This window comes from Schistocerca piceifrons, chromosome 2, assembly GCF_021461385.2.
Source record: "Schistocerca piceifrons isolate TAMUIC-IGC-003096 chromosome 2, iqSchPice1.1, whole genome shotgun sequence".
Classification (NCBI taxonomy): domain Eukaryota; kingdom Metazoa; phylum Arthropoda; class Insecta; order Orthoptera; family Acrididae; genus Schistocerca; species Schistocerca piceifrons.
In genome coordinates, this window is record NC_060139.1 from 744,000,619 (window position 1) to 744,024,812 (window position 24,194).

General features: G+C 38.8%; 1 protein-coding gene across 5 annotated transcripts in view; it reads right to left on the reverse strand.

Annotated features, from left to right (window-relative positions):
* LOC124777434 (enhancer of mRNA-decapping protein 4) overlaps positions 1-24,194 on the reverse strand; it is a 162,380-nt gene that overhangs the window by 28,122 nt on the left and 110,064 nt on the right. For 4 of the 5 annotated variants that reach the window (XM_047252834.1, XM_047252835.1, XM_047252837.1 and 1 more), the window contains exons 9-13: positions 17,319-17,477; positions 15,555-15,937; positions 4,062-4,202; positions 3,018-3,166; positions 327-497 (exon numbers count right to left, since the gene is read on the reverse strand). In XM_047252834.1, the coding sequence (XP_047108790.1) occupies positions 327-497; positions 3,018-3,166; positions 4,062-4,202; positions 15,555-15,937; positions 17,319-17,477 (1,003 nt within the window). The remainder of the gene's footprint in view (positions 1-326; positions 498-3,017; positions 3,167-4,061; positions 4,203-15,554; positions 15,938-17,318; positions 17,478-24,194) is intronic. The other variant, XM_047252839.1, reaches the window with a different exon arrangement.

The window sequence follows — 24,194 nt, forward strand, 5'->3', positions numbered from 1 at the left end:
TATAAGGGGAAGATTTAGTACCTGTTTTTCACATTTCTGCTCAACAGATTAAAATTTGTTTAGTTAACAAATTACATTTTTGTTTGTTTGTTGATACCCCAAAACATTCCCCTTTGAAATTATCAGTTGGATAAGTCATCAATTTATGCAACACTAAAAATAGGCCTCTTTAAAAATCTCTCTCTCATTGCCAGCTATCATAAATAAAGATTATGAGATTCCAGACACACATTCTAAAGTTAATGGAGTCAAAAAGTATTGACTTTACATTTACTGAAAAAAATCATTGCTAGTCTTCTCGTCAGATAGCATATAGCAAATAATACCTCTTACTGTTACTGTCTTCAGAAGCCACTGACTTTCTCATTTCTGCAGCTAGCATCATGGGGATCTCAGGCCACCCATCACCTTCAGTAATGTTAACTTTCAAACTGTCTTTCTGCAGCACATCAAATTGGAGTTTATCTTTTGGTGCAGGTAACGCTTTTGTATCAATACTGTGGGAATAGAAACTTGTAAAAGTTATCTAAACAAACAAATCAATAAATCTGTCAAATATATTATATCAAAACACAAATGTCTGTGAAAACTGCTCTGTGAAAACTGCAACATGAGGAAGGATAAATTTGAATGAACTTAATACTGCAAATAGGTGAATAAGAATACGCAAATGATTAGGATTACAACTGTGTAAGGTATGTAAAAGAGAATTACATGCTGTAATTGGAGCTTCTAACCACAGTGACATGGAGTCAAAGAGGATCTGACAATTTTCCCTGGAGAATCTACCTTCATGGAGCATGAATGCTAGACTACAAAGTTTTAAAAGTGGTGGCTGAAGGACCGTGAGAAACAAGATGCTGACCAACCACAATCCCACCATGTCTGATAGGCATGGGCCAATGTACTAACAAGGACAGCAGTGGCATATGTCATTCTTTAAATGTAACTTGCACATTACTTACAACATGAGGCTGAATACTGTCCAACTGATATATCCAGAGAGAAGGCAGTACTTTAGGTTCTACAAACATCCGCCATTTACACTGTCCTCAACACGCAGTCAAATCACACTGAAACACCCTCACACCATTTTTACCACTTACTGCTATTCTATTATCTTCCAACCTTGACCACACTTTCCATAACGTTGTGATTTTCACAAATAATAGCATATTACACAAAAATGTCTAGGAGTCACAACAGTTGCTACTGGTAACATTTAGTTAATCACTGAAATGAAATGTATAATGTGGCACAGATTTACAATGCATTTTTATGAAATAAATTTAAGTAGCTATCCCATAATCCCAAAATGCTATTTCCTTACACAGCTATAAAGAGTGTCACAACATTCACATAATCACCATTTTAATGTTTGAAAAATTGCCACAACATTGGTAATTCAAAAAATCAGTGTTATATGGAAATGAATAAGATATTGCAATGAGTCTACAAAAAGCGTTTCCTAGACCTTATTATTATCCCTCCAGTACCCTTTTCAGAAGCAAAGCAGAGCTGTCAAGTGACACATGCATAGCATATGTTTCCTATGTACTTCTCCATTAACAGATATGCTTAATGGGTTATAAAACACAAGGCAAGGCACAAACTACTCCACAATCCTATTTGTGCAAAATTGAGTCAAAAATTAACACAATTTCTTTATTATGTCAATGTAATAGCTTGGGAAGTAATTAAGATATGCATTGACAGTATGTTTCTACAAGTACAGTAACTCAAAATGCTTTTCACAGGTGCACCATTAATGGCACAACAGGCACCTAATTTGTAATCCACTTCTCTCCAAGTGTTTTGCAGCAGGTGTAACATCTGTGACAGGTGCATGAATGCGACAGTCCAGATCTGGTAGGTCACGAACTTGTGTCTGGTACACTTGATTCTTGATAAACCTTCTAAGGTGCCAAGCAATCGGTGGACTACCTAACCCAATCCAGCAATCTGTGAACTAATGGCCCATAAACTCCCTCACAATGTTAAGTAAGTGGGAACATCCTCAGTTGGTCACAGTCCACACTAATCCCGATAACGACTTTTTACCTGTATAACAGATTTTTATCTCTGCAAGAGAAAGAATATTGAACACCTGCTGTGGAGATCACATGGCTACTGATGTGCATTTATATGAACAAATCAGTCAAACACCTGCAGATGGTACCAACTGCCGCAAGCAAACACACAAAACATTTTGAGTTACCATACTTGTATAATATGGGAATGCCTGGAAGTCTGACCACATTTAGTGTTCAAAGTTGTGTGTTACATGATAAACATTATAGTGATATGTATACTGAAGAGGCTCCTAAATGAAACCCAAGATCTGATAAGTCTGAGATCATCAACTTGTGACGTAATTCAATTTTCAGTTCACAATTTTATCGAGTTTTAACATTTAACAGGAAGGCTGTGGACTACTGCCTGTTTAATGTGTTACGAGCAGTTCCAGTGCCTACTGAGAATGTAAGTTGTCATACCAATATTGCAAAACATTAGCCACTTTGCCCAGAGATGCATTTGCAGCTGCTACATTCCGCTAGTCTCATGCCAAATGTCTATCACCTTTGTATTTCGACCATTTGATGCGAAAAAATTAACAAGGCACTTGTCATCTGAGAAGCAAGAGTTCAGCTGAACTTCTATGAAAGTGTCATTTCTATGCTGGCAAATAGAAGGGAGTCAGATAAGTCAAGTTATACATGCTTCTTAAGTAAAGCAAGCTGACACCACACATGGGGTACTGCAGCGCAATAAATCTGACAGGCTCAAATTTTAAGATGACCTATTGCTAATGCTTGTCCTCTATCATAAACAACAATTTTCAATTTACAAGGCCCATTTCCTTGATTTTGTAAACCTCTCGCTACATTGCCAATATTTGAACTTCTTTTGGTGTATTCACTTTCACATGTTCTTAACTTTACAGCCTTTGTCTGAGGCACTGGTTAAATTAATTAAAAACACAACAAAAACTATATTCTCGATAAAGCAGCACTCACTTTACAACTGGATTAAGGATATTTAGGCAGTCATCTGATTCAGCTTTTTCTTCATAGAAACTGTGGTTCAAACATTCAGGACTCTTCAACGATAATATCTCTTGCACCTCTCTACTAGGACTACTGCCTCCACTTGCAAATCCTTCTCTCTGTAACAATTAACATTCATGAATTGGTGTAGCCATTCTTTCAGCAAATAAGACGACAAAATTTAAACATAACACCCAAGAATAACAGCAAGCTATGAATGCTTTGTCAGCCCCCACCTGTGAAAGCAAGGCAACACCTTTGAATGTCATATGTAAAGAAAGTTATGATTTATACTAGTTTTGGTGATGTGTATAATAAATGTCAATCAAAATTCCATCTTTATCATTAGATGATAGATCAATATGAATAAGGAGTTAAATGAATAGCTTGTACCATTCTGGAAGATTTAACAGCATTAAGTGTAAATTAGTTCCACAACTGGCTTAACTCTTCAAAGGTAAACAGAAGACAACAAATTACGAAGAGTCAGTTTTCACACCAGCACATTTGCCACACGAAGTATCAAATCCTGGAAGTCTTTGGGTTCAATCATTAGGAGACCCACAGGCACCGAAGTATGAAGAAAGGTATTGAAAGTCACTCTGAAGCATAGGCTGACAAGTGGAAGGGCCACATTGTCCTCCAAAGTGACAAATATTTTAACTGTAATGGAGGTTACTTTTTAGGTAATAACTTTCTTTACATATGACATACTAATGCAACACATATTAATGATACTTAAGAGATTGCTTAACTGTAATGGCCCATTTCTTTAACTGGGAAGATAACACACATCTTTACTTAAAAATAGAAGTGGAAGTATTCACACAAAGTCATAGAAAAGGAATATGACACTGTACCATGTGTATGTACCAGACTAGATGCTTGCACTTTCAATTAAATTAAATATTACAAAATATCTCTGTCATATGACAATGCAGGTTCAAGCTTAATTTGCAATTTTATTTGGACTTACGATATTACTTAATAAAAGGACATGAAAAGTTATAGTACCTTTGGTGAGCCACTGCCAAGTGCCAAACCACCATTTACTGTACAGTCTAAAGCTATGTCCATACTTTGAATTACAGGAGATGCTGAAATTGGCACATCCAGAATTCTTGGAATGTGTGAAGAATCATTATGGCGGGAGACCTTGAAAATAAAAAAAAAAAAAGACAAATACAGAGATCATCATACAATGCATTGTTAAACTTTATAAAATAATTTTGTACACAAAAAGGAATCAATAACAAGGAATTATCAAACTTAAATACACAGAAATTTATTTTCAGTGTTCTTTATAATGTCACTGAATTTTTATATTAAAGTTGCCTAAACTTAGAACTTTCCACCACCAACAACTGGCCGATAATGATTACCAGAATGCGCAGTTATTAATTATTTTTAATGCAGTTGTCTAGTGTCATCATTAGAAATAATCACAAAACATCAAAACAGCACAAGACACAACAAAAGTTGTGGACTTTATGGTAATATTATGCTATTATTCTGATGCAGTTCTATGTAATACCATAGCGCAATTAAAAAACTGAATAATCATAACTGACATTCACTGAAATATATTGATAATGTGTCGCACGTTTAAAGCAAAGCTTTACAGTACCGGTGTAAATCTGTATACTGAAGTCTGCATACAGCAAACAAGAGAGTGAAGTTTATGGCCATGTCTCCAAGACAAAAAAAAAAAAAAAAAAAAGCTAATGTCTCACATTTGAGCCCAAGCAACACTTACCTTTCTGTTAAATCTTTGTCTTTTACTGTCATGAGGCTTCTCAGGTGTGAATATTTATTTTTCCCCATGTTACTACCAGTATTAATTCTACTTTGTTCTGCTTCATCTGCCTCTACTGCAATCCCCCCCTCCACACACACACACACACACACACACACACACACACACACACACACACAAACCACCTTCAACACCAAACAAAGGTGAACAAATGTGAACAAATGTTACAGGTAACAAATACAAGCAGATACACAAGAAGGAAACTGAAGTATCTATAAAATTTGCATAGAACATTTAAATATAGCATGTCCTGTAGACAAATACGTTGTTGTATTCCTTTGCGCCAAGGGGCTGGGTACCAACAGACGGAAGGACAACACAATGGGAGGCACAACTGCTTGAGCTGTCAGACAGCAAAACTCAGTTTTATACTTCTTTAAAGATATAAATTCGCCAAGGAGATGAGTTGCCACCAATTTTGAATAACTTGGTATTGAATAAAGTGATCACAAAATGGAGACAGGTGTAAAGGGACACAAAATACAGAACAACAGCTGAGAAGACTGCCCAACTTTTGCCAACAATATGGCACTGAAGAATGGAGAATGAAGAAACATGCAAAAAACTGGAAACTCTTGCTGAAATTGCTATGAAAGCTGACCTCAATATAGTACATAATAAGAAGGTATTATATGCAGATACTGGCTGAGCTTTATAAGCTGTGAGCTTTGTAAGTGAAAGGATAATTAGAGCAAGAGTGAACTCGGGAAAGAATAATTTTCCTATACTCCACGTGTACACACCTCAGCAAGGGTGCAGTGAGGAAGAAAAAACGAAATTCCTTTAAGAACTTTAAGACCAAGTAAGAAGAAATAACATTATGATAATTGGGGATCTGAATGCTCACACTGGCATGGATAGAAATGGATATGAGGTGGTGATGGGCCCTTTGGAGATGGAAGATGAAATGTTGAGGGTGAAGAAATTCTAAATCTGTGCATAAAGATTCATCTTTTAGTGAAGAATACATTCTTCAAGAAACAAGATAGCCTTAAGATTACTAGATATAGCTGGGATGGGAAATCTAAGAAAGTTATAGACTATATATTAACAGGCAAATTAATTGGAGGAAAAGTAAGGGACACTAAAGTCATACCAAGTGAGCACTTGGATAGTGATCACAGGTTACTAGTAGCTGATCTAAATTATAAGATGAAAATGTTGAATGCTGTACAAAGAATGCCAAAAGTTAAGGAGTGGAAGTTGAAAGAAGAATAAAATAAGTTTCCAAACTCTAGTAGCACAAAAATTGCCAAAAAACTGAAAGGGGTAACGTAGAGGAAGAGTGGAACCTATTTAAAACATCAATAGTTAACAGTGCTGTGCAGATATGTGGCAAAATAAAGGGTAAAGTAAAACACGAAGAAACCAGTTGGTGGAACGATAGAGTAAAAGATGCAATTAAAAAATGTAATATGACAAAGAAAAATACAGAGTTTGAAGAAAGAAAGAACCAGGGGCTGGTGCCAAAAGATTAACACAAGGTGACAACACTGGAGCAGGAATACCGACAAAAGAAACTCCAAGCAAAGAGAATTGTGAAAGAAGAAAAGGAGAAGAGTTGGGAAATATCCACCAAGAAACTAGAGCAGGATAGCAAAGGGAACCAAAAACTGTTATATGGGTTATTGAAAAGTAAAAGATCCGATAGAGAAGACACAAGAGCAATTGAAACAGAGAATGGGGATATTATCAGGGACATGGATGGTATAAGAGAAGAGATGAAGAATTATTCTGAAATCTTACTGAATGGGTAAGGTGCACAAGAAAGTGACACCGAAGTCATTGAATTAGAGGAGGAGCAGGATCCAATCTCCTGGTCAGAAACAAAATTCCCTGAAACAGATGAAAAGTGGGAAGGCAGCTGGAGTAGATGAGCTGACAATGGATATGATTAAAGCCGCAGGAATACATGGAATACAATGGTTATAACAGGTGCTAGGGGTGATATGGAAAGAAAAAAAAGTGCTGGATGAATGGAGAAAAGGAATTACAATATCATTGTTCAAGAAGGTAGTAGAAAGAAATGCACCAACTACCGAGGAATCACACTGTTACCACTCTGCCTTAAGATAATGGAAAAGTCATAGAAAAAAGATTGCATAAAACTCTAGAACACCAATTAGAGGAACATCTTGGGCTCAGATGTACTTGGGAACAACAGATCTCACTTTCTCCCTCCATCAGTTAATGAAGAAGTATTGGAAAAAAGGAAAAGACTTGATAGTAGTATTTGTGGATTTGGAAAAAGAATATGACAGTATACCAAGGGATAAAATGTGGGAATGCTTGAGAAAACAATGTTCCTGATTCATTAATTAAAAAAGGGAAGATCAAAATGGTTTAAGACGACGAGAGGTGTTCAGCAAGGCAGTTCGCTCTCCCCTTTACTCTTCATTACACTTATGGGCACAATCATGAAAGAAATCAAGGAAGAAGAAAACGAAGATCTCAATGCTTTTGTTTTTGCTGATGACATTGCCATTCGGGGAGAGACAGAAATGGAGGTTCAGAGGAGACTAGATTACTGGAGCACAAAATTTAAAAAATTCGAGTTAACTGTGAGTAGGAACAAGACAGTGGCAATGAAGATGAGCAGGATACCCACACCTTGTCACATCATACTGGAGGGGGAGAAGATTGAATATGTGAAAAGCTTCAATTATCTCGATAGCATCATTATCACGCAATGGAAGTTCCAAACTAGAAGTCTTAAACAGAATAACAAAAGGATCTAGCTTCTTCCACCAAGTACGAAATCTAATCTGGGACAAGGAAGTCCATCAGAGCAAAACAGACCATGTATAAAACTTCTCTCCTGCCAATCATGATGTATAGTCTAGATGCATGTGTCACAAATAAGAGAGAAGAGTGTCAAATCAAGCATGTGAAATGAAGTTCCTTAGGTCAGCTCTTCAAAATACTAGGAGAGAAAGTCAGGAATGATTATGTAAAGAGAGAAGTGCAGGCGACATTGGCTACAGAGGAGAGGATGAGTGCTTTGAGATCTCACAAGGAGAGGAATAACACAGGATGCAGTGGAAAGGGAAAAGCTATACCAGGACAGAAGCCAATGGAGGCATATCGTTCACCAAGTTCCAACCCGGCTCGCTGGAAGGAAATCCTGATGATGGTGATGTTGAATGTGATAACTAGCTGAAAGAATGAGGATCAGTGGGGGAGAATACACACAGCTTATGGTATCTGAAGGAAAAGAAAAAGAGGTAAGCTATAGACAAAAAAGTGCATAATAAGCAGGTCCCAAATACTGCTGAAACAATGTCATGTTGCAAAGATAAAACATATGCAAAGAAAAACTTATTGAGGAATACTGTATTACATGCTGATAAATCAGAAATGTGTTGTATGTAGTCTTGGGTATGAGGGATTTATCTTGTCGGAGGCAGCATAACAAGTTTTTAAAGCTATCTGGGGTATAAAAATAAATAAATAAAAAGACTGGATATTTAGACCAAGACAGACTCTGTAAATGAGAACAGAACTCATTTCAAGCATGATTTGCAAATGAAGACGAGATTTGCAGGGCACAACATGAGGATAGATGGCAGCGTGTTGACCAACATACACTGTCCGGTCACATTAATGTGACCATCTGCCAAAAGCCTGAATAACCACAATTCCCTGCGCAGACCACTGCGAGACATGCCGTAGGAGTATCAATGAGCTTCTGCAAAGTACTGACAGTGATATGGAACAGGGTGGCTAATTGAACTTGGACGGGAGTAAAAAAAAAAAAATAAATAAATAAATCCTGAGAATTCTAGAAAAGGGGAGCAAGATGGCGCCATAAGAAGTTCCTGGTTCCTTATAATTAATAGCGATTTTTTTTTTTTTTTTTGTGTGTGTGTGTGTGTGTGGGAGGGGGGGGGGGGGGACACACCATTTCACAATAATGATTTTTCTTTCCTCTTGGATGAGATAGTTTGACCAAACTTCTCTCAATGTTTGGCTCCCTCTATATTTTTTAACCCTTTTTCTCCCTTTTAAAGCTAGTTAAAACTAAGAACTGCTCACCAGACCGCAAGAAAAAAATAACTAATTCTTTGAGATTAGCAATCTCCCAGAATATTGTACCAAACCTAGACAAAATCATTTCCTTGAAAAAGAAAAATGTTTAAAATGTTAACTGTCTTCTTTAACCATGTTGACTGTAAGGATTAAAGGTCTTTATAATCCTAACTCTATTTTTTAAAAAGTTTTCAAAGTTGGTCAATTAAAATTATTGCGTACAAAACAGCAAACTAAGGATCTGATGTCTAAACTCTGAAAAGGGATACAAAAAGCTGTAGCACGGAGTACAACAAAAAATATTTACTTGTATCTACTAACAGTAATAATGACAATCTCTTACGTAAAATAATTTCTAAAATATAATATTTATGACAACACTAGGTCATTTAAGAAATTGATATATCTTTCAGAAGATGCCTGCTGTACATATGAGTGTGCATGCGCAATACTAATAGAATCAACCTAAGGGTGAGAAAACTATGAAGTTATTCTTTGATTCTTGTTTTGAATATTGTTTTCTAAAGCTTTGCGTAGCAATTCTGCCACACAAACACTAATTGTTACGTAAACAGTAAATGGTTTGGTTGTTTTAGCACTCATTGACCTCTTTTACAGAGCTGCGCTTCCTCTGTTATTTTGTTTATATTGGATCTGACCGCAGGACAGTCCAGCGCAGTTAGGGTGACCAGATACAATTGTTTAAAAAGGAGGACAAAAAGCTTCAAAAAGGAGGAAAAGGAAGAAAAAAAGAGGACACATCAAACGGGTCAACTGCAGATGAGGACACCACCCGTCAGCTTTGGACAAGTCACGTGACTACCGGGAATTACCGGTAAAACCAGTAGTTAATTGTTATACTGATGGTCAAGTGGTGGTTACCTGAGCAATATAAAAAAAATTAAAAACACTGATTATGGTGACAGTGTGGCGTCAATTGTTTTGTTATGTCAACAACACAGAATTGTTTACAAAGCAAAAAACTTAAGACCATTCACCTCCCTTCATTCGACGCACCGCCACCAACATCTACAATTCAAGCAGCAGCTGACGACATGTAAACTGCACTATAACCTTCCGAATACAAATAAATTGAATCACTATGAAACAATGAAATAAAACCATGACAGTTAATCTGTCGAGTTATTTCTTCCTTTATTGGCCACTGAGACGTACGTTTCAGCTCCACCTATCCTACATTCCACTTCAAATTCATTTCTCCCTTTCTTAAAGCCGGATATTTGCAGGAAAGGACATCAGAAAATGTACACTTTCATTTAGGCATAGCCAAATATTTTACTTAATTCAGTGGGTTAAAAATTACACTCACAAATCACACGTGCACTACAGGAAGCCAAGCCAATACAAAAGGAAGATACAAAACGAAAATTTTAAATAATCGATATTTGCATTCGCTTATATGTAGATCAACGATAACATCGACGATCCTGGTGCCACCTACTAACACTGCCTTTGTGCGTGTTTATCGTGAAGGCTGTGCCAATAGTTAAAGTATTTAAGAAAAGAGCAATAGAGCGGGACGAATTTAACTGTATTACGCTCAACTTTGCGAAAAAGCCGGACACTGTAAAAATCCGCCGGACCCCGGAAAAAGAGCTAAAATTGGAGGACATGTCCGGATTAATCCGGTAGTCTGGTCACCCTAAGTGCAGAGCAGTGCTGTGTGGTCTCTGTCACTCTGCAGCTGTCTCTCCTACTCGTATGCCAAAACCAGTGACACGCGATCACATACGGGGCACTGAACTACACTGCCCTGCACCTGAAGGGCACAGCCACGCACGCCGGGTGCATTACTTGGATGAGCCTGTCTTAAGAGTATGCTCTGCGACAGGATATTGTATGTTGCCAGTATATATCCTCTGCCTATGTCCATTCATCTTGACTGAGAAACTTGTTGGTAGTCATGCCAATGTAAAAGGCCGAACAGTGTTTACATAGTAGCTGATATATGATGTGAAGTTTCACATATGGCTCTCACTTTGATAGTATATGTTTTGCCAGTTACAGGCCTGGTATAGGTGGGTAGAAGGGTGTACAGGCAAGTCTTATAGTGAGGACAATCACAAGGGTAGGAGCCAAAGGATAAGGAGTTTTAGAGCATGATTTTAGGAAGTCATAGACTTCCGAAGTAGCTGGTTAGTACATTCAAGACTAGGATAATACTGAGTGACAGGTGGTGTACTCCTAAGTTGTTTTATGGAGATATCGGCAGTACCATGATTGGATGTAATGGGCCATGAAATCTGCTTTTGAACTAGGCCGGTGAGGTAATTATGTCCAGCAAAGGCAGAGGTGAGAATGGAGGGTATTCCTGCATCTGATCAAATACATTTGCCTCAGATGCCCAGGCTGTACAGGAAGGGGTCATCTGATGTGGAAAGTATGGCTGCTGTCAAAACATAAGTATTGTTGTTTGTTAGTAAGTAACCATTCCTCCCCTCACCCAGGGTTCTGGACGACTTTTTGGACTCTACCCCATTTCCTAAACCTCACTAGTCATTTTCCTTGACCCCTCTTCCTTTCCCTTCAATTCTACTGCTAGGAGGAGGCACTGGCTCCAAAAGCTTGCAAACTGTACTACCTTTCACGTGTGTGTTCTCCTGCTGTCTCTTGGTGAGAAGATTTTTTATATACCTAATTACATTACACTGCTTGTAAGGGAAGATAGATGGATACTTATGTTGGTCCACTACGCCTTCTAGAATGACTAGATAATCCACAGAATGTTACAAAAACATTCCCTGGACCATAATGCTCCCTCCTCCAGCCTGGATTTTTCTAACGATTGTTGGACGGTGTTTTCTTTCAGACACTTCATGTTGTACATGCCAACAGCTTTCAGTCCAATGGACTGAATTCATGTGTAAAGGCCATCTGTTGCCATTCAGCGGACACCCAGTTTCAATATTAGCATGCAAATTCCAGCCTTTGTCACTGAAGAAGAGCAGTTAGCATGGATGCTCCCAAAGCAACATTCTCTGAACTGTCATTGAGGAGATGCTGTTGGCAGCCCCTTGGTTCATCTGGGCAGTCATGCCTCAGTGCTGGTTTTGGGTAGCACCAGTTTGTCATGCATGGTATACTTTAATCACAGTGGCACACAAACAGTTCACAAACTTAAGCCATTTCAAAAATGCTTCCACCCTTGGCCCGAAAGCCTCTGATCAAGCAATTTTGGGTGTAAGGTAAATTGCTCAGTTTCTGCATAATGATACTAACTGCACTGTTTTCCACATCCTGCTGACACGCTTCACATACTCTACACTACTAGTGCTGCCACCTGTAATCTGTGAGTGGTTATTGCATGCAGACATCAAGTATAGGCCGTGGTCGCACTAATGTGACTGTACGGTGTATATAAAAAACATGCTTCAGGGAATATTGGGTGAAAGAAGTTGAGGAGGATTGGAAAGCAACTGGAATAAGGGAGAAAAATCCATGTACAGGTGTAAGAGAGAGATCCAATTACTCAAAAATGGTGGAAGGTCATAGGTGAACTGACATTAGGATAAAAATCATCCAAGCAAAGAGAAATGGAGAATTTCTTCCAGGTTTGTCCCACAGTCTCCGTAAATTTGAGGAAGGACATAACTCCAGCAGGCAGTATTTTAGATTATTTCATTTGTACTAATAGTTATGGATGCTGCCCATTCTGAAGTGCATCTATAGTAACAGGTGTGGACACATCATCGTTGTTTCATGAACAAATCATGTACAATCTGTGCACAACACGGCCGTCAACAGTTCTCATCTTGTAATGTTTACTACAAATCACACTACATGTTGTTGTGGTCTTCAGTCCTGAGACTGGTTTGATGAAGCTCTCCATGCTACTCTATCCTGTGCAAGCTGCTTCATCTCCCAGTAGTTACTACAACCTACATCCTTCTGAATCTGCTTAGTGTATTCATCTCTTGGTCTCCCTCTACAATTTTTACCCTCCATGCTGCCCTCCATTGCTAAATTTGTGATCCCTTGATGCCTCAGAACATGTCCTACCAACTGGTCCCTTCTTCTTGTTAAGTTGTGCAACAAACTCTTCTTCTCCCCAATTCTATTCAATACCTCCTCATTAGTTATGTGATCTACCCATCTAATCTTCAGCACACTACATATACTTGTTCATGTAACTAACACATGTGCATGAACGTGTGTATATATACATTAAAAGATTAGGATTGTTGACGACTGTGTTGCGCACAGATATGAATGGCACTTGATTTGTTGATGAAATGTGGACAATGTATCCATATCAGTTACTACAGATGCACTTGAGAATGGGCAGTTCCCAAAACTATTAGTGCAAATAAAAGAATCTAAAATACAGGCTGCTCGAATAATGTCCTCATTAAAATTTATTGAGGCTGTAATGTTTACTACAGATCACACTATATACATGTTCATGCACATGTCAGTTACATGAACAGATACATAATGTAATTTATACAAAACATTACAAGATGAGGACTGTTGATGACCGTGTTATGCACAAGTATGCATGGCATGTGACTCCACTTAAAAATGTAATAAAAGACTTATTATTTTTTTATGAGAGCCCCTGTGCCACTATTCAACAACTTTTCCCAAAAGTGTCTGATATTATAGCAAGTGAATTAGCAAACATCCTGGACAAGGGGTCAGTTTAAGACTATGAAGCAAAGGCCACATTTTGAACTCGTAAATGTAAACTCTGTCCACAGGTCCAGGGGGACCTATTATTACCAACCAACCACTGTGTCATTCTCTACCATTGATTCACCGGATGCGGTATGAATGGGCATGCAGTCAGCACACCCCTCTCTTGGCCGTTTTAAATTTTCGTGACCTGAAGTGCTACTACTCAGTCAGCTAGATCCTCAGTTGGCATCTTGAGGCTTAGTGCACCTTTCAGTCCTCTCATCAAGAGAAAATCCCTGGCAGTACTGGGAACTGAATGCTGGTCCTCTGCACTGCAGTCAGCCACACAGATCACTCAGCTACAGAGGTAGACAAGGTCACATTTTGCACTGGGACCAATCTAAAATAAGAGAACACAGGGCTTTTCTATGCAAACCCTCAACTTCAACAGGACTGGATAAGGAAGATGATAAATCTCATTCATGTGTCAAAAGGGGACAATCTTGGATGATCAGAATGATACAGGTATGACTGAATGAAGTTACATATGTTTAGGACAAATTCAAGCAACAGGAAATGCTCCTCAAGTTATTCACAAAGTCAGAGGCCAAAGATTTACCGTAGCATGTATTGTTAACTGTTAACCTTTTCCCAGCATCTTCACTTTTTGAATAGTTCACAGGAACACAACCACGTAGAGTTTTTCAAATTAGAAACATTTCTATAATAAAACTCCTCACGGGCACTAAATACAATGCAAAATACTAGTGTTTCAGGATCTAACCCGCAGCTGGGGCAGCTGTGTCAGTACAGACAATGTAGAAGAGTAAGCTGGAACAGAAACTACACATGGTCGCCATCAGTACCCACTGCCAACAAGAGATAACTAGTATGAAAATGCTTTACATAGTTATAGTAAGGGAGGAAATATGTTTCCTCAGGAGGAGAGTAGAATACCATGCAGAATTCACTCCAAACTTATTTGTAAAGACACATGCTAGCTTAACGTCAACAGGATCATGGTACACAGTCTCATTAAACAGGTAGTAGTGAAGAGCAAAACCTTTGCACTTCTGCTTTCTGTGGGATGGCCAGTTTCAAAACAATGTTCAGTAATTGTAGATTTGTCTGGCTGTTCTAATCATTTGTGACATATGCAAAGCAACAGGTTTGAATGACCTGATGGTTTCAACTATGTATGTCAAGTCACAACTGCAAGAAATCTGGTAAAAACTTGCCTTACGCAGACCTGAATCATCTTTCAAGTATTCCAAAGCTCTGATTTTGGAGTGAGAGTCAAAGCAAATATAGTGAGAAGCACATATTCCTATCTCATACTCAATAGTTCTATTTTTGGTCATGCTGTCAAGATTAAAATGCAAACTTTTTCTACTTGCAAAATAATAAAATTCATGTACAAATTACTGTGAAATATCATTTCTACACTTTTCAATTAATACTTTTAAACACTTAAAAAGGACTCGTTTACACGGAAGCCGAAGCATACAAAAATTTCCTGACTGATTTCGCTAAACACTTAAAAAACAAATAACCACTGCAAAACAATACATTCTAAAACATTTTACTCCCTCCTCTGGAATAACAGGAGATTAGGATTTAAAATAATACCAAAATGAGTTTGTAATGGACTGAACACAAGCTCAGATCAAGGAAGGATGGTAAAGAAAATCAGCTGTGTCCTTTGTACAGTAACAACCCCAGCATCTACCTTGAGAAACTTTGAGAAACCTTGGAAAAACCAAGTGCTATTGGTCAGAAAGAAAATCAAATCCAGGTTGGGCCAAGAGCAAGTTCCGTGTCTTAACCACAGCAATAACTTGCTCTTTTCTTTGAGTGAGGAAATTTGTATCATGAAGTTTGGAGCCACAATCTTCTTTGCTTGCTTACCAGCCATTCCATATCCCCTTAATTTTTCTAGTAAGATAATATTAGTAGTTGAATTTAGTTTAAGAATACGTATGCTATCACAACACTACAAACAAAGGAAACATTTTAAAACTGACCACTAATGGATTAAGAATTTCAGTAGGGCTTTCCTTTTTAGCTGGAGAGCTAAATGCATCTGGTGTCATCAAATTTAACTGCTGTGGTGGTTGCTGCACTTGTTGTTGCTCTCTTTCCTCTTCCTCCTCCTCCTCTTCCTCTTCTTCCTCCTCCTCCTCTTCCTCATCATCATCATCATCATCATCATCATCATCACGTTTCTCTTCTTCTTGTTTGTGCTTTAACTGTTTTTCTTGTTGTGTATGCTGTTGATTGGCTGGACTGGTTGGCTGCTGAGAGTCAGCAATCTCATCTTTTGCAATATTAATTAGTTGTGAGTCTAAATCTGTGCCATTCATGGTTATTACATTCAGTGAGACATCCGAGAAGCTGTCCTGAAACACTACCAATATAGAGCCATAAATCTTAACAGTTCACCACACACCACTTCTAAGATAGATTAAAACAAATTACAATTAGGAACACAGAACTTCACATACACAATGAGTCTGTCCCCAAGAGAAAATATAAAATAGCAAGAATAATACTTACATAAAAAGAACAAACTTTAAATGTCTATCTGGGGAAAGCAGTAAAAATTAATGCGTCTACAAAACTATGTACAAAGTTATTCAAAACTGTAGAGCTCTCAATGTGCTATGCACATGTTCTTTGTCCTACTTCAAAACAGAAGTTAATTTCATGTCACACATGAATCAGTTGCTCACCAGAAAAGGATATTGCAGTAATTATTGAAAGCCACAGATTTTAAGAATATAACCCATATTACACTGTTAGAGATCTCTGACATCTTCCATACAATCTGGAACATGGTCCTAGCTTTTATTGAACATATATCAAAATGCCCCTCTAAACAGTCACGATTTTATGAAACATCCTTTATAAAAGATTTTTTTACAATATATCATGTGTATACTGAGCAAATATGTGGACAATAGCCTTTCAGTACTTCACCTATTCTCAGAAGAGACGCCTTGTCAATTTGTTTGTGGTCCAAGTAGAAGGTACTTAAGTTTAATAAATGTATCAGTTTTATGTGGGAACATCACGACATTGGGTAAAAACGATCATTTTCCATCTCTCTCTCGTTTGCTCCACATATAGTTCTCAGGTAATGAAGCGCATCTGCAGCTTAGATTGTTACTAGAAATCAGTTATTTGGTATTTTCCACCACCACCACCACCACCCACCCACCCACCCACCACTTGTTGTCAGTTATCTACTGTAACCATTACTAAGAAACTATGTTTTTCTGTCATATCACTGGCAGATCTTTCTCTTTACCACAAATTGAATTTACATGATTAATTACATCTCATGGCATAACTGCTCCCATTTAAATTAAAAATGACTGATTACTCTAATATAACTGAATAGATAAAAAAATCTGCTCAACAAGTGGCAGCATGAGGAAACCAATACCAAAGTTATAGAAATGTGCAAGCTTTTGGAGCCAGTGGCTCCTTCTTCTGGCAGAAGGATTGAAAAGAAGGGAAAACAGGTGAAGGAAAAGAACTGGTAAGGTTTAGGAAATGGGGAGAGTTACAGAAATGTCACCCACTATCTCGAGTCAGGGGAGACATGCAAACGGGATGACTAGCATAGATGCCAGAAGAAGGAGCCACTGGTTATGAAAGCTTGCACAGTTCTATAACTTGTATACGTGTTTCCTCCTGTCGCTGCTTGGAGAGTAGATTTTTTATCTATCTAATTATGTAATATTTACAGCTATTGTTGATGATTAATTATTCTGATATCTTACCATGAGAATCCTTTGAAACTGTGTTAACGTGGTCATCAACAGCCACACTGGACGGTGCTTGCAACATAATATGACATTCTTGCAATGACTTTGGTTGAACAAGAAACATCTTCACAACCACAGCTGGTATACTGGGCAGCTGGTCATCATCCAAATCCTCTAAAAACAAAAGAAAACTATCTGCATCAGCTTTGAAGTAGTCTACAAGCAAGTTTACCATAATCTCTCTGTCAAAAACAATTTTAATGTTCTCTGGATCAGTCCACAACAAATGGCCACTTATCCGTATAAAAACTATTTGGCTTCACTTGCAATGTGAACATTTTAAAGTACCTGTCATGAACAATGTTATAACTACTGAAATAATTATTTCTTCAGCGAGAAACTATTTATTATAATATATTTGGGAACAACTTACAGAAAATTAAGTATTCTTTAAGGCATGCATACACTGAGTGCCACAGTAACAGACATTGTTATGTAGCAAAAAATGCTATTGTGAGCTGGCTTCTGGACTAAACATAAATAAATGAACTAAATGAATGTGGGGCAGAGGCATGTACGCATATTTGCTCGGTTTGATTACAAAAAATGAGAGCGAATGGGGATCCAAGGATCCTGTACCATCCCAGTGTCAGCCTCTGACTTTGGAACAGTCTTTAGTGAAACATCTCTGTTTCGTGTGTGTGTGTGTGTGTGGGTTCAGTTGTCCGTGGTTCACATTGACACCAACGACAACTGTTGCATGGGTTCTGAGGCCATCCTCAGTTCATACAGGCAGCTGGCAGAGGTGGTGAAGACTCCTGGTATCACATGCAGTGTGCACACAGAGCTTGCGATTTGCAGCATTGTTCCCAGAGTTGATAGGGGTCCTTTGGTTTGGAGCCAAGTGAGGGTCTCAGTTAAAGGATTTGTCAACTGTGACAGTCTTGGCTGCGGATTTCTAGACCTGCATTACCGTTGGGGATTTGTATGTCTCCCCTCGCTAAGTCAGGGGTGCACTACACAAAGGAACCGACTACTTGGGTAGCAGAGTACTTGTAAAGTGCACATGAGGGTCTTTTGGCCTAGGCAGTAGTTTGAGGTGCTCTGGTGTACACTTGCCGATCAATGCACAGCAAGGGAAGTCAAATGCCATTCAGAACACAGACCATTTGACAATTTTTATATGTACATTGTCGAAATATTCATAAAACAGTTCCCGAATTTACTGCCATCCACAAAAGTTGTCGCACTCATATTATTCTTGGAGTCGAGAGATGGCTGAAACCCATGGAAGTAAACTCTGAGCTATTTAGTGAGTCATGGAACATATATTAGGAAGACAGATTAGAGGCCACAGGATGGGGAGTATTCACTGGAGTTTAAAAATAATTAGTCTCCATTGAGGTCAAAGATGAGTTTGACACCGAAGTTATCTGGTCACGTATGGCTGGTGTAGATGAAACAAAGTTAATTGTTGGATGTTATTATTAGCCACCAGATTCCGTTGTGACAGTTCTAGAGTCATTCAAATGAAGTCTCCGATTAGAAGGCGCGTAAATATCAAGATCGTACAATACTAGTTGGAAGTGACTTGAACCTACTGAGTACAGACTGAGATGTCTATAGATTCATTGCGGGGAGCAGAGAGACAAACAGTCATGTGAAAAACTTTTGAACACCTTTTCTAAAAACTGTCTTGAGCAGCTAGCACAGCAGCCCACACGCAATGGAAATATCTTAGATCTGGTAGCTACAAATAGGCCTGACCTTATCGACAATGGCAGTATAAAAACGGGGACTAGCGATCATGATGTCATACCAACTATGATTATGGAAGTTAATAAATCAGTCAAAAATGCCAGTAGAGTGTTTCTGTGACATAAGGCAGATAAGTAGTTATTAACATCTTACTTAGACAGTGAACTGGCATTACTTAGTACCAGTAAGAATGATGTAGAGGCTTTATGGGCAAAGTTTATGTAGATTGTAATTCGTGGTCGGCAGAATTATGTAGATGGAAAATACCCACCATGGTTTAGTAATGAAATTCTGAAGATGCTGAGGAAGCAGAGGCTGTTGCACTATCAGTTCAAAAGGGAACACACAAATGGTGACAAGCGAAGGTTAGTAGAGATTTGTGCATCCCTGAAAAGATATACGGGTGACGCATACAACTACTACCACAGTCACACATTAGCAAATGGTCTGGCAGAGAACCCGAGAAAATTCTGGTCCTATGTAAAATCCCTAAGTGGGCCTAAGGCTTCCATTCAGTCCCTTGTTGGCCAGTCTGGTGTGGCTGTTGAAGACAGCAAAGTGATAGCCTGAGTTTTAAATTTCGAGTTCAAGAAATCATTCAAACAGGAAAATCATACAAACATACCATCATTTGACCATCGGACAGATTACCATATGGACAACATAGTAATAAGCATCCGTGGAATAGAGAAACAACTGAAAGATTTGAAAGCCAGTAAATCACCACATCTGACTGGAATCTCAATTCAGTATTACAAACAGTACTCCACAGCATTGGCTCCTTACCTAACCTCCATTTATCACGAATCTCTCGCCTGGCACAAATTCCCAATTGACTGGAAAAATGAGCAGGTGACACTAGTATATAAGAAGGGTAAAGGAACAGACCTGCAAAATTACAGACCAATATCCCTAACACTGGTTTGCTGCAAAAATCCATGACCATGTTCTCAGTTAGAACACAATAAATTTTCTTGAGACAGAGAGGTTTATACCCAGGAATCGGCATGGTTCTAGAAAGCACCGCTCATGCGAAACTCAGCTTGCCTTTTCTCATGCTACACTGTGAACTATGGATGAAGGGCAACAGGCAGATTCTATATTTCTAGATTTCCAGAAAGCATTTGGCATTGTGCCCCATCACAGGCTGTTACTGAAGGTATGAGTAAGTCCACAGACATGTGAGTGGTTTGAAGACCTCTTAAGTAATAGAATCCAGTATGTTGGCCTCAGTGGAGAGCGTTCATCAGAAACAAGGGTATCGTCGGGAGTGCTAAGGAAGTGCAATAGGACTGCTGTTGTTCTCTATACACACAAATGACTTGGCAAACACGATGGGCAGCAATCTGCAGTTGTTTGCTGGTGATTCAGTGGTGACTAAGTTCAGTGGCATTAGGAAGAAACAAGACAAAATCTCCAGTTGGTGTGATGAATGGCAGCTAACTCTACATGTGTACAGATCTAAGTTAATGCAAATGAGTAGGAATAACAAACCTGTAATGTTCGGACACAGTATTACTAGTGTCCTGCTTGTCACAGTCAAATCGTTCAAATATCTGGGCATTATGTTGCAAAGTGATAGAAAATGGCATGAGCATGTGAGAACTGTGGTAAAGACGACAAATGGTCAGCTACGGTTCATTCGAAGAATTTTCAGAAAGTTCTCCTATCACATATAGGGCTCTGGTGCATCCTATTCTTGATTACTGTTCAAGTGTTTGGGATCTGTACCAGGTCAGATTGAAAGAAGATATCGAAGCAATTAAGAGGTGGGCTGCTAGATTTGTTGCTGGTAGGTTCAAACAACACGTGTTACCAAGATGCTTCAGGAACTCAAATGGGAATCCCTGGAGGAAAGACGACATCCTTTCCGAGAAACATTATTGAGAAAATTTAGAAAACTGGCATCTCCAGGGCCTGCCAAACAATTCTACTGCTGCCAACATACATTGTGCGTTAAGACCCGAACATATAAGAAATCAGGACTCACACAGAGGCTTATAGACAGTTGTTTTTCCCTTGCTCTATTTGTGAATGGAATAGGAAAGGAAATGACTAGTAGTGGTACAAATTACGCTCTGCTAAACAGTGTACGAGGACTTGTGGAGTACCTACATAGTTGTAGATGTATACGATACATCCCACTAGTTCCACAGGAGTAGAAATCTATAGCACATATGTGAGATAACACATGAGATATCAGTGTTTTGCAATTAAAAAACTCAGTCTCTTTCAAATGAAGTCTCTAGGTGCAATTTTGAAAATTGTGTTTAACGATTGTTTAATCCCATATGAACTTATATTGGACAGTCAAATGAAAATGAGATACATGGAGAAAAGGTAATTTAACTGTTCATTATTTTAAAAGTAATTGCCAAAACTGGTGGTACATTTATTCCACTGCAAGATAGAACGGTCAATGCCTTCCTGGAAAAATGTTTGCAGTTGCCTACGGAACCACAACTGTACCCAGGCATGTACTATTTCGTCTTTCTTCAGGGCTCTAAAAATGCAGAAATCGCATGGGGAGAGACCAGGAATGTGTGAAGGATGTGTAAGGGCTTCCCTGCGCAGCTTCTGCAGCGTACTCTAAACTATCTTGGCAACATGTGGGCAGGCATTATTCTGCAACAGCAGATGCTGTTCAACATTGCTCGGTGTTTGGAGTACATGGTAGAAGTTTTGCCTGTGCCTCTAACATGTTGGCCTTCAGGCAAACACACAAAGTTGTCATCATATTAATCTGAAAATGGTGACTAGTTTAGATACTCTGCATATGGCTACCAAAGATGGGCTTGGAAATTATCTAGAGGAAACTGAAACATTTAAATAGCACATTTTGTCCCAAGAATACCTTATACTTGCAGTTGGAATTCAGTGAGAATGAACTGAACCTAGGGCATCCGACACAATAGCCAAAAACACAAACAGCTAGACCTAGACCACTATGGTGACCTGTTCTTGCTTCTGCGACATTGATATTTTGTGCTACAACATTAGAAGACTATACAACATCCACAGGTCTCGCCAAGAAACTGTTAGGTATACTGGAGGACAGGTATTTTGAAAGAGGGGAAATTGAAAATATAATAAAATCAGTCAGCATGAATTCAAACCAAGAGTCAGCAACATCCACAGCCTTTTAACAGAAAGCAACAAATCATAACTGAGGAAAATAGTGACATCACCCAATAAGATAGTTCTATGGATACTGCCAACAAAGAATTATGAGCAGCAAAGGAGAGATATACTGTGCATCCTACTTCCACTCTCATTCAAAATGGGTACTTCATTCAGTGGCGTGTTAGACTTTTAGCTAGTGACAGCTCCCCACTTTTACAGGGTAATACATTTTCTGAGAATGAGATTTTCACTCTATAGCGGAGTGTGCACTGATATAAAAATTCCTGGCAGATTAAAACTGTGTGCCGGACCGAGACTCAAAGTCAGGACGTTTGCCTTTCGCGGGCAAGTGCTCTACCATCTGAGCTACCCAAGGACAACTCACGCTCCATCCTCCTCACAGCTTTACTTCTGCCAGTACCTCGTCTCCTACCTTCCAAACTTTACGGAAGATCTCCTGCGAACCTTGTAGAACTAGCACTCCTGAAAGAAAGGATATTACGGTGACATGGCTTAGCCACAGCCCGGAGGTAGAGCACTTGCCCGCAAAAGGCAAAGGTCTCGAGTTCGAGTCTCGGTCCGGCACACAGTTTTAATCTGCCAAGAAGTTTCATATCAGTACACATTCCACTGCAGAGTGAAAATCTCATTCTGGAAACATCCCCCAGGCTGTGGCTAGGCCATGTCTCTGCAATACCCTTTCTTTCAGGAGTGCTGGTTCTGCAAGGTTCACAGGAGGGCTTCTGTAAAGTTAGGAAGGTAGGAGATGAGAAACTGGTAGAAATAAAGCTGTGAGGACGGGGTGTGAGTTGTGCTTGGGTAGCTCAGAGTGTAGAGCACTTGCCTGCGAAAGGTAAAGGTCCTGAGTACGAGTCTCGGTCTGGCACACAGTTTTAATCTGCCAAGAAGTTTCAATGCCTTTTCTGTTTTTATTTGTTTGATTCAAAACGCTTTTTCTGCTCAGATACACTTCCTCTTCTATGTATTTAAGGTTTTCTTCATGCCTAGCCCTGTTCTTAACCCAAGGCACTAGTAATGATGGATAAATCTCTCCTTCCACTGCTAGCAGGCATCTTACCTCATTCTTTGTCTCCACTCTTTTCCTCTATGTTATAATTTTTTGATTGTTTTGATTTTTTTTACTTTATATTGCTACTATCAAAATACTATCAAGGCTTTTTTTAACTTCTTGCTCAAGGGGAACAAATACTGATCACTGTGTAAAACGTTTTAGTATAAGAATATGTTCTCATGTAAACAGGTGTTATACTACATATAACACAAAATCCTACATTTCCTACGTTCATTTTAACATTTTCATCCATTAAACTATATTTGTAATTGTCAGCACTCATGTGATATGTGGCAGCCACCTTTGCCTTTGTCGTATGTCATACTGCCTCACTCATCACTTAAAATCTAAAGGATGAGTGGCTTGTGTGCTTCAAGAAGACAGGTAACCATTCAGGAGTTGTAACCACATCAGATAGGTATATGTGGTGAAGTCAGATTAAAATATGATTTCTGAAGAGGAGCAGCAGGCTTTCCAGTAGTTGCAAGAGCAACAGTCTACATCAGTGACTTTTCTGGCCAGGCAACATAAGCCTGCATGGGTCTTGATATGTTACAACATTGCTGAAAGCAAAGGAACTCTACAACTGTTATATTTCTGGAGTATATGAAGCTGTACTGTATGGTATGACGACGACGGCGGTGGTGGTGGTGGTGGTGGTATCCTTCTAGGTAAAACAATTCCAGAAATAAACTGGTTTTCCCATTCAGATCTGCGGTCAGTGCTGCTGCCATCTGGAAAAATCTGGCATTGTATAGGCTGGAACAAGGAATGTTTTATTCTGAAAAGCATAGGGAAGCCAGAGAACTTGAAAAGAAAAATCAATCCATTGAAGTTAGATAGGGGGAATTAGTGAAGCACAGTGGCAGGATGAATAGAATTTCTGGTATGGGGTATAACTACCTGGGAAAACTGGGGCAAAGCCACAGGGTCCCCAA